Source organism: Aplysia californica, unplaced genomic scaffold (genome assembly GCF_000002075.1).
Source record: "Aplysia californica isolate F4 #8 unplaced genomic scaffold, AplCal3.0 scaffold00413, whole genome shotgun sequence".
NCBI lineage: Eukaryota > Metazoa > Mollusca > Gastropoda > Aplysiida > Aplysiidae > Aplysia > Aplysia californica.
In genome coordinates this window covers 77,357-88,658 of record NW_004797683.1, presented here as the reverse complement: position 1 = coordinate 88,658, position 11,302 = coordinate 77,357, and the positions used below count along the sequence as shown (strand labels likewise).

Genomic DNA, 11,302 nt, shown 5'->3' with positions numbered 1-11,302 from the left:
AGGGAAGCTCCAGTAAAGGATAGGCAGCATCTACCTTTACAGCTGCTGCTGTTAGTTGGAGAAGCAAGGGGGAAAAGAGCACACCCCCTGTCTTATCGCCCTTGATTGTGAGAGGAAAAGATAAGGCGGGTGGGAGGAAGCACGATAAGCCGGCTCATCCTGCTGGGTACGTGGCGAAAGGTGCAGGGATATCCTGTTAGATTTGGGTGAAAAGAAGCAGGGTAGGGTTGCGCTCACTTAGAGTTGCCTTAGCGTGGCCATACTGCACATTCACGAATATGCTTTACCACAAACAACCCTTCCCCCACCTCCTCCCCCGCTTCCCCCCTTTTTCCGTCTTGTAAAACAAAAGTATTGAGAATGTTATCTATCAATTATTTTGTTCAAACGGGTTCTGCTCTGTAAAACTTTTAGCTTGTAATTTAAAATATTCAATCTCATTACTCAAAACAATCGTCCAATAGGAGCCAATAAATTGGAATAATGTTTGTGTAAACCTTTCTGATCTAATTAATCGATAAAGGCAAAAGTTGTTTTATTTCGTGATTTATAAACACAAAAGGCTAGAATTCAAAAGGAAAGAGACAAATGTAAATATCCCTTGCATGAACAAGGGGAAAGATCACTCTTAATATGAAGCCATTCCGATTTCACGAGACTCAATCCTTATAAAACCCCATACTATTCTGAGTAAACGAAGAAAAATACCGTTTTTGTTCTCTAAAACAACGAGAGTTTTGTGCTCCTGAGCACATTCCCGAGACTGGTACTCACATTTCAGAGAAACAACCAGAAAACAAGAGAAATACCACAAACAACCGACAGACCAAAAATAATTTAAAAAAAGAAACACTCGCTTTGCCAAATCTCCCTCCCCCAATCCCATTCTTTCTACGTAGGCGGCTTTTTTATCTTAAAACTTTTGAAACTCGCTGGTCCTAGAAACTTCGCTCGTCCAGGTAAAGAAAACATGAGTTGAAGAGAAGAGGGGGTGAGTCATCAGACTGCTATGCTCCGGTGCCAAAATAATTTGAGAAAAGTTGGCCTCCGACGCTCACTGCAGCTTTCATTCGCGTGCGCTCTCTGCTCTGGAAACGTCGGTGCGTCCGACTGCCTGGGACTTTGATGATAGCCTCTGACTCGTTGCACCCGTGTTTTATTTCTACGATTCGCTCAGAGGAAATAAATCCCGAAACTTTCGAGACCAGCCTCAAGCACGGAATCTTATTTCACCTTGGAGTTTAAACGAAAGCAGAAATTTTCGGAGCGGTTACGAATCATTTTTCGAAAGAAGTTTTACACTTTGGATTTATAAATCAGCAAAAGACTGGACGATATATTCTCAAATTCAAGTTGCTCATCAAGGAGAGAGACATTAATATTCACATTCTGCCTATGTGACTAAACAATTATCAATGCTGTACATATTTTTAATTTCTTTCATATATAAAGGACCACGTCACGCCAGTGCTTAGTTTTATTTGCTAGCCAGTGTTATACAAGACTTGCCGACCACTGTTCATTAGTGCTCACGAACAATATTATTGTTATCGGTGCTTTTTTTTAACGCGCTGTATTCCTTAAACCGTCATAAACATTCCTAATACCGTGCTGCAATATCGGCTGTTTACGGCTTGAAGCTCATCACATTCCTTTTGGATTAATTAATTTTGCTTCGGAATCTCATTCATCTCTTCATCGTAGAAGGCGCAGAAAATCGGATCTATAGCCGATTTCCGAAATCGCTCATCGCTTACTCCAAGATTGCTCTATTTGCAGGCAAGCCAGCCGCTGCTTTCACTTAACAAGGCAGACTATTCTGTCTTGTGTGTGGTTCATATTGTCTTTACATAGTTTTGATTCACTTGGCTTCATCTAGTAACCATGACAACCCATGCATTGCAGGCCCGCATTGAGGAACTGGAAGAGGAGCTTGAAGCCGAACGCCAGTCCAGAGCTAAGGTGAGTCACTCTCTTCATAAGTTAACCCCCCCCCCACCCCTTCCACCCCTTCCACCCTTAATCCCTCTACCTTCCAGCGCCCCTGTCTCTGCTCCACCTGAGCTTATCGCGTTTTTTTTTCTCAACAGCTTTGCTTTTTCCACCGTAACCATTGCCGCTCTCCTGTCTACCCCTTCTTTCTGCTGAGTCTTCTTTATTTGATTTCCCTTTTGCCCTTGTTCGCTTAAAAAATAGTTTACCTTCCTAACTATACGCCTGTCTATAGATCTACTTGCCAAAATTATTTTTCTCCCTGTCTATCATCACCACCCTCTCTCTTTCTTTCTCTCTCTCTCTCAGTCTCTCTCTCTCTCTCTCTCTCTCTCTCTCTCTCTCTCTCTCTCTCTCTCTCTCTCTCTCTCCCTCTCTCTTCCCATCTTTCCCCCTCATCTATCTCCTTCCTTCTATCCCTTCCTCTCTCCCTCTCTCTCTTTCGTCCTTTCTCCTCTCCCTCTCCCTCTCCCCCCCCCTCTCTCTCTCTCTCACACTCTCTCCCTCTCCCTCTCTCTCTATCTTTCTCTCTCTCTCTCTCTCTCTCTCTCTCTGTCTCTCTCCTTCTTTCTCTATATTTCTTTCCCAAACTCTGTATAGATCGTTTCTCTCGCCCACCCCCACCCCCAAATCTTAAAAATAGCCAAATTCCCTCTGGTTAAACCATTACAAATTCAGAAAAGACGCATACACGAATAGAGGAATAAATAAAAATAAGAATGAAAGGGAAGCAAATCAGTTATTGGATCAAACTTCTAATCACACAATGTTCTAACATCTGCTTTTCAATGTCGAATCTATAGGCCAATAATTTAATAATGCTGCCCTTTATAGTACTTTACACTTTCTTCATATTGACTCCGATGCACAAAATGTATTTTATCAAATACTCTTATCGTACATTAAAGTACTAAATATCTCCTCCCTCCCCCTCAAATGTTGAGCAATAAATGACCGGGATTGTGTCGATGTGCTTCTCTTTACTCAAAACTCAAATGTTGACTCCTAGGTCGAGAAGCAGAGGACCGAGCTGTCCCGCGAGTTGGAAGATCTCGGCGAGCGCCTGGATGAGGCTGGTGGCGCCACCGCCGCTCAGGTCGAGCTGAACAAGAAGCGTGAGCAGGAGCTCCTGAAGCTGCGCCGTGACCTCGAGGAGTCTGCCCTGCAGCACGAGGCCCAGATCTCCTCCCTGCGCAAGAAGCACCAGGATGCCGCCAACGAGATGGCCGACCAGGTCGACCAGCTGCAGAAGGTCAAGAGCAGGTAGGTCACGGGGTCAGGTCTGGAGCGGTGGTCATTGTTCTGTGGGAAGCTGGTGTCATGAGGCCTGGATGAGCTCAGCCAAGGAAATGAACATTGGGGTTTAGGAGACTTTTTTGAAAGTTTAGTCTTAGTTTGGAACATTACCCAGTGGAAGGTAAAGTTTCGGGATTATTTTTTTTAACCCCAAAGGGAATCAGATATTTGTATTTGGCCATTGTTCTGTGGATATACAAGACACATGAGGCTTGGGATTTTATCACTGTTTGGTACTTGCAGAGTTTTTGGGTAAGAAAAAGGGGCGGGGGGTGTTAAAGCTGTGGAAGTACTCAAATTTTGTTCATATTTAGAACCTATCTTACTTTTGAATTTGATTTGTTTATTATTATTAAACCTTAGTTAGACCCACTGTTCTGATACACCATAGAACACTCGCCTTACAAAGTTTACACACTGTCCCTCAGACTGGACAAGGAGAAGAACCAGCTCAAGGGAGAGGTCGATGACCTCCAGGCCCAGCTTGAGCACAGCTCCAAGAACAAGGTAGCTTGGCATGCTGTGAAAGCCATGATATCTTTAGCATGCCCTTGTAGGTCCCGAATCCTGTGAAGGACATTGTTACATTCCAATCTTGCATGTCTCTCAACAATGTCTAAGACTGCTCACTATCATGTTTCGATATGAGAATAATTGGAAATCATATCAAAGCAAAGTTTGAGGAATGCATGCGGAACACTCAATAAATACTCTAATACACATAAAGACGAATATTCCGAACTTAAAGACCCATTCCCTCTTGCTTGTACTGACTTGGCTCCTTAAATCTTCTCCTCGGCATGAAGGAACAGGAGAACACCTCTCTTATCTTGTTAACGAGATTCTAAGAATGTATTTTTTCTGGCTAATCCAAATTGATATTCACTGTCTTAATGTATTTAATGCATGCTATTTTAACGTCCAGACTACGTTACTTCTTTTCTTCCAGTTCAACAACTTCGTGTGTGCCCAGGCCCTGTTGAATTCTAACATTCTGTTTAGTCTAATCCTTAAGCAAAACTCATGACAACGGAAACTTTATGTAAATATTATTTTTTGTCTTTCAAGAGTACAAACATAACATGCTTGCAGATTGACAACTTACGTGACAACCTTTCTATCCAAAGCGTCCCGTCAGATTTACACCGTCCTTTTGTTATTATGACTATTACTAAAGCATGGTTTGATGCAGCTGCATGCCACACGATGTCTTCAGGTGTCTACCTGTGCTTCTATCGTCCCAGAATAGACATGGAGAGGCACGACCTGGAATTGGAGGTGGAAGACCTTCTCGAAGAGTTATCGCATGCATGCAAAAATAGGGTACTTTGTTCAATTTTTACCTATGTTTCTATTCTTGGGTGATGTTGATTTACTTTCTCAAACACTTTAAACAGGGTTTTGTAAGAACAGTAAAAAAAAAAATGCAAACTATCAAGTATTATGTAGGGATCGTTGCTTCCAATTGGTTTTACACATTTGACGATCTAAGGATTTTAAAAAGGTGTTTAAATGGATAATAGATAACTTGAATGTTTAGAAAATATTTGTACCTTTGCTCACTGGAAATAATATACCACATTTATGGAGCACTCAAACCTGACTATAAAAGAAACGCAGGTTCTGGGCGATGTAAAGTAAACAGCACGTTGTTCTGACTAAAAGTCTAGATAAATATCTCTTTGGTAAATATATATATATATATGTATGTATGTATGTATTTGGCACCTATACTTCCCTCCTCTAAAGCCTCCGTACGTCGCGTTCTCTTCCAGGGAATGTCCGAGAAGATGTCCAAGCAGGTGGAGGCCCAGATCTCCGAGCTCAACGCCAAGCTGGACGCCGCTGCCCGCGAGATCCAGGATCTGCAGGGCCAGAAGAACCGCGGCAGCCAGGAGAGCGCCGACCTGACCCGCCAGTTGGAGGAGGCCGAGCACCGTGTTGGACAGCTCACCAAGGAGAAGACTTCCCTCGCCAGCCAGCTGGAGGAGGCTAAGAGGTCTCTGGAGGATGAGACCCGCGTAAGTGACTCCACAATTTTCATTTTCGATGAATTTAATTGTTGTGGGTTTTTTAAGTTTTAGAATCAGTAAGAGTTCTAACAGCTGTGATGATACTTTTACTTTTTATTACTTTTACCCTTTTATCCCCTGTTGCCGTTAATTTTCGTGGAGAGAAGCAGTTTTCTTTGGTAGGCCAGCTCCCCTGCAGTTTCAAGTATGATGTTTTGTTTCAGTTTTTTTGTTTGTTTTTATTCAGGGTTTTTTTTTGGGTGAAAATTGTACCAGGTACATACATGTATATTTCCTTACGGACTCATGACAATGATTTATTTCCATGATCTACAGGCTCGCCAGAAGCTTGCCTCTGAGGTGCGCAACCTGACTGCCGATCTGGATGCTCTCCGCGAGCAGCTGGAGGAAGAGCAGGAGGGACGCTCCGACCTGCAGAGGCAGCTCAGCAAGGCCAACAGCGAGGTGCAGCAGTGGCGCTCCAAGTTCGAGTCCGAGGGAACCGCCCGGGCTGAGGAGCTTGAGGAGTCCAGGTAAGCGTGTGGGAAACTTGTTCAAAAACGTTTTGAAGGTTTTTGGTTACTTCTTTACGGTTCATTAGTTATTGGTGCATAAGTAGTGCCCTCTAATATCCATCTATTTATCGATCTCCTTTTGTCTCTTCATTAACCCCCTCGTTCTGTCTGTCGGTCTGTCTGTCTATCTGTCTGTCTGTCTGTCTGTCTGTCTGTCTGTCTGTCTGTCTGTCTGTCTGTCTCTCACTCTCCAGGAGAAAATCAGGAAAGAAAGTACATTAACCTCGATAATACGAGTACTTAAGAGTCTTGCAAACATCTCTAACGCACTTCAATTTAGTCATCCCCTTGTCACAGATGACTGTCTATTATTCCCCTGAACTTCCACAAAAGCCCCTAGTTTCTCTCATTTCTTTTCCACCCAAGTCTAACCCACTGTGTCCTCCCTTCCCTCCCCCAGACGCAAGCTGCAGGCCAAACTCAACGACGCCGAGCAGGCCGCCGAGGCTTCCAACCTGAAGGTCCAGGCTCTGGAGAAGGCCAAGAGCAGACTGCAAGGCGAGCTCGAGGACCTCATGATTGACGTCGAGCGAGTACGTACTATTACGTTATATCTTTATCGTTAACACTTTTGACTCATGACTTTTTACCATACCAAGACGATTTACTAGTCGGATTTAGTGTATTTGTAAATATAATCTTGGTTGTTTTGCTTCTTGTGTACCTATACCGAATTGAATGGGACAAGAATCCTGCAAATTTATACGTTCTCTAAATGACTTTACGTGACAGTTGGTAATATTTATTGCATGGACTGTGGACTGGATTCCATGAGCTTAAAACTGCCTAATGAGAAATGCTTTAATTAATAAGTCTAACGTTTGTTTGTTTTTTCACTAGCCGAATTTTTACACTTAAAGTTAGTTTTTTAAAAACATTTTCCTCTTTCCCCCATAGTCCAACGCCAACGCGAACAACCTTGAGAAGAAACAGCGCGCTTTCGACAAGACGATCGCCGAATGGCAAGCCAAGTGCAACGACCTCCAGAGCGAGCTGGAGAACGCCCAGAAGGAGGCCAGAGGTTACTCTGCCGAGCTCTTCAGGGTCAAGGCCCAGGTCGAGGAAGCCAACGACAGTGTTGAGGCTCTTCGCCGTGAGAACAAGAACTTGGCTGGTGAGTACTTGTTGTTCATGTTAGCGTGTGTCTGTCAAGCATTTGTGGAGTGAAGCTTGTTCGTAAATTCTAGACTTTTGTGAACTCGCTTTTGTATCTTCATGATTTTATTTAACTTATACAATTCGAAGTGCCTCTCTTATTTTAATCGTGAAGGATTCTGAGTTTTCACCACTAAAGGTATTTGTTCCTTCCACCGCAGGATGAAATATAAAGCTTAGTTCAACAAACGAATCCCTAGCTTCGAACACTAAACATGTTTCCTCCAAACATAACATTTATGATATTCCTAACCTCACCGACCAACTTGGCGAGGGCGGCCGCAGCACCCACGAGCTGGAGAAGGCCCGCAAGCGCCTGGAGATGGAGAAGGAGGAGCTGCAGGCTGCTCTGGAGGAGGCTGAGTCTGCCCTTGAGCAGGAAGAGGCCAAGGTCATGCGCGCCCAGCTGGAGATCTCCTCTGTGCGCTCCGACATTGACCGCCGTATCCAGGATAAGGAAGAGGAGTTCGAGAACACCCGGTAAGTCTTTTTTAAAACTTTGTCTGAATACAATTATTACGGTGTTCTATAAACAATAAAAGCACTAACATGACAGAACATAACCTCAAGTGGTTAGTGACCTAAACCCCCCCCCAAAACAAACTACAAGTGGTTAGACCAAGGAAGAAGAAGATATACAACAGTGACTAATCCCAAATTGATTCCTGAGGTGGGAGCTTAGAGTTATTAACTTACTAAACTACAAAACTCCTCAACGTTCCCATGTATTATTGGAACCCAATAACTTACCCAGTTTATGCCATTCCTTCCTCAGCCGCAACCACCAGCGCGCCATGGACTCCATGCAGGCTAGCCTTGAGGCCGAGACCAAGGGCAAGGGCGAGGCTCTGCGCATCAAGAAGAAGCTTGAGCAGGACATCAACGAGCTCGAAGTGGCTCTTGATGCCGCCAACAGGGGCAAGGCTGAGTTCGAGAAGAACGTCAAGAAATACCAGCAGACGATCAGGGTAAGTCATGGATGGACATTACTGCCTAAGTGCAGATATCAAAGGAAAAAATAGTAGCGCACTAAAAACAACAGAAAGGTAAAGGTAATAATACAATAAAAGATATCAGTAATATAAAATCATGAAATTGAAACGGTTGCCATATTAGATTACAACGTTGCAAAGATTACAACAAAACAAAGATTGCAGAACATGACATTTTAGCAGATTACAATATTTGAATACAAAACAAGAAGGGGCAATCCCAGTTCATAACATTCAAATTGGTATCTCTCGGTCTCTGTTGGTCTCTCTTGGTCTCTACGGATCTCTCTCTCTCTCTCTCTCTCTCCCCAAAAAGTGGCCAAAAAAATGAAGACTCTTTTTCTGAAACAAACATTATAACGTTGTGATCTATGCACCAACAGGAAATGCAGTCTCAGATCGAGGATGAGGCTAGACAGAGGGAAGAGGCCCGCGAGTCCTACAACATGGCCGAGCGCCGCTGCACTGTCCTCACCGGAGAGATTGAAGAGCTCAGAAGTGCCCTTGAGCAGGTGAGTTTACGAAACTGCAGTACCTTACTTTTCAAAATTCCTTTACTGAGGGTTGCCTATACTGGCAGTATGATGTTGGATTTGCAGGGAAAATATTAATGGTTCGATTCCCTGCTTTGCTGGATAGATGACTGCATTATACTTTCTTTATTGTTTATGCCAAAGTAGCAAATGCTATTGCATCCTCATAAAAGTTCCGCTACTATTTCTGTGGTGAAATGGGAATCTATTCTGTGCTACTTTTGCGGTTGAGCGAAGGTGGGGGAGTTTATTTTTGTTAGCTTTTTTTCCTCATTCCAACTAGGATTCTCATTCCTGCAGAAGATAAAATATTCTTTATATTTTTTTCTACACTACCGTTTAGTAAAAGACGTTATATTTTTTTCTTGAAAAGCAACATTTCCCATTTTTAAAACTGATTCTATAATTAATGCCATAATTCTTTGTGCGTCTTCTCCAGGCCGAGCGTGCCCGCAAGGGAGCTGAGAATGAGCTCAACGACGCCAATGATCGCGTGAACGAACTGTCCGCCCAGAACAGTTCCATCCAGGGACAGAAGAGGAAGCTGGAGGGAGATGTCCAGGCCATGCAGGTGAGTTGAGAAGACTGTGGGAATTTAGATGGACTCTTGTTAGATTTTTCCTGGGAGGTTTTTCTTTTGTTTGGGATTTTAACCAGCGTCTGGAAAGGAGGTAGCAACTAAAGGAAATATTTGTAGAAGAAAGTGGCGATGTATATATATTATTACGGAATTTTTACAGTATTGACTAAAAATACCCACACGTACGCACGCACGCGCGCGCCCGCGCACACACACACACACACACACACACACACACACACACACACACACACACACACACACATACACACACGCACGCATCCAAAAAAGCATATGAATATAGTTCCCTAACCAGCCCGTGTTGTCCACCCTCAGACCGATCTGGATGAGATGAGCAACGAACTCCGTGCCTCCGAGGAGCGCTCCAAGAAGGCCATGGCTGACGCCGCTCGCCTGGCTGATGAACTCCGCCAGGAGCAGGAACACAGGTAAACATACACAACGGCTTATTGTGCTGGACATTGGTCAATCAGTCTCTTTTTTTAGCTCTCTTTCTCTCTCTCACTCTCACTCCCTCCCCCTCTCCTCTCCCTCTCTTTCTCTCTCTCTCTCTCTCTCTCTCTCTCTCTCTCTCTCTCTCTCTCTCTCCCTCTCTTTCTCTGTCCCTTTCTCCCTGTATCTCTCCCTCTCTCTTTCCCAGTCTCTCTCTCTTTCTCTCTGCCTGTCTGGCTGTCTGGCTGTCTGGCTGTCTGTCTGTCTCTCTCACCCTCTCTCTCTCTACCCCTCTCTACCTTTTACTAACTCTTTCGCTCTTTCTCTCTCCGTCTTTTTCTCTCTCGCTTATGTTATAAAGATCCCTTTGCCAGATTTGACCTTTTCCTAGTCTCTCTGTTGTTTCTTCCAAGCTGGTTTGCTTGCAGGAAAGCCTTTCTTTCTTTTCCCTCCTGTGTAATCTCTCTAAATAAACCACACACAATGAAGTAACTACATTATGTGACCTGTACGTGTTCATTTTTTCTCCCACAGCCTCCAGGTCGAGAAGCTGAGGAAGGGCATGGAAGGCCAGATGAAGGATCTCCAGGTCCGCCTGGATGAGGCCGAGGCTCAGGCCCTCAAGGGTGGAAAGAAGATGATCCAGAAACTCGAGACAAGAGTGAGTATTGTACCCTAATCTACAACTGTTTTGTGGTATTTACAATCAATGATGTCAACATCTATTAATGGGGTGAATGCATTGTCCTAATTAATTCACATAAATTCAGTAGAAGTTCAGATCTCATTATGCAACGACGGGAATGCTTATCTCCAAATTAAAATTACATTTTGTTCTACACACATTCACTATTTATACTATGTAACACGTAAAAAAAAACTTCCTATACCTGAGAGAATTGTAGTTTATTCATCAGGCATTCACAATGAATTACACAAATATAACTTAAATATGCATCATATAACACACCCTCACCTTAAACAAAATGAACGCATCTCCTTGCAGGTGAAAGAACGGTATGTCGTTCTAAACACACAAACACTCTCATCAAACTTAAGTATATATCAAACTACACATGCTCAACTTGAACATACCTCCTCGCACAGGTGAGAGAACTGGAGACTGAACTGGATAACGAACAGCGCCGCCACGCTGAGACCCAGAAGAACATGCGCAAGGCCGACCGCCGTCTCAAGGAGCTGGCCTTCCAAGCGGACGAGGACCGCAAAAACCAGGAACGCCTTCAGGACCTGGTCGACAAACTGCAGAACAAGATCAAGACCTACAAGAGACAAGTCGAGGAGGCTGTAAGTCATGCAGATTTCCTTCAGTTGAAATCTTTTGTCCTCTACACTACTAGAATCAATCACATTTCGATTTCAGATTAGCTTAGTTTTTGTTTCATAGATACGACTTTAGTGTTCCTGTAAATTGAATTGATAATTCTTTTAAACAGTGTAAACATTTCTTAAAAACCAGATTCAAGGAATATTCATCTCATCTCTCTCTTTCTCTTTGTCTCTCCCTCTTTCACTCTCTCACTCTCTCTCTCATTTTCATTCTCATACGCTCTCTATCATCATACCCCCTCTTTCACCCTCCCCCCTCTCATTATTTCTCTCTTTCACTCACTCTCTACCTCTCTCTCACTCTCCGCCCCCCTCCCCGATCTCTCTCTCTTTCTCTCTCTCTCTCTCTCTCTCTCTCTCTCTC

At 43.7% G+C, this 11,302-nt stretch overlaps 1 protein-coding gene across 1 annotated transcript in view; it reads left to right on the top strand.

Annotated features, from left to right (window-relative positions):
• LOC101851430 (myosin heavy chain, striated muscle) overlaps positions 1-11,302 on the top strand; it is a 50,090-nt gene that overhangs the window by 32,611 nt on the left and 6,177 nt on the right. The window contains 14 exon segments of the mRNA XM_035971296.1: positions 1,906-1,962; positions 3,002-3,255; positions 3,717-3,795; positions 5,064-5,309; positions 5,637-5,833; positions 6,276-6,408; positions 6,773-6,989; positions 7,270-7,510; positions 7,806-7,998; positions 8,406-8,534; positions 8,995-9,126; positions 9,472-9,584; positions 10,123-10,249; positions 10,696-10,896. Coding sequence (XP_035827189.1) covers positions 1,906-1,962; positions 3,002-3,255; positions 3,717-3,795; positions 5,064-5,309; positions 5,637-5,833; positions 6,276-6,408; positions 6,773-6,989; positions 7,270-7,510; positions 7,806-7,998; positions 8,406-8,534; positions 8,995-9,126; positions 9,472-9,584; positions 10,123-10,249; positions 10,696-10,896 — 2,319 coding nt within the window.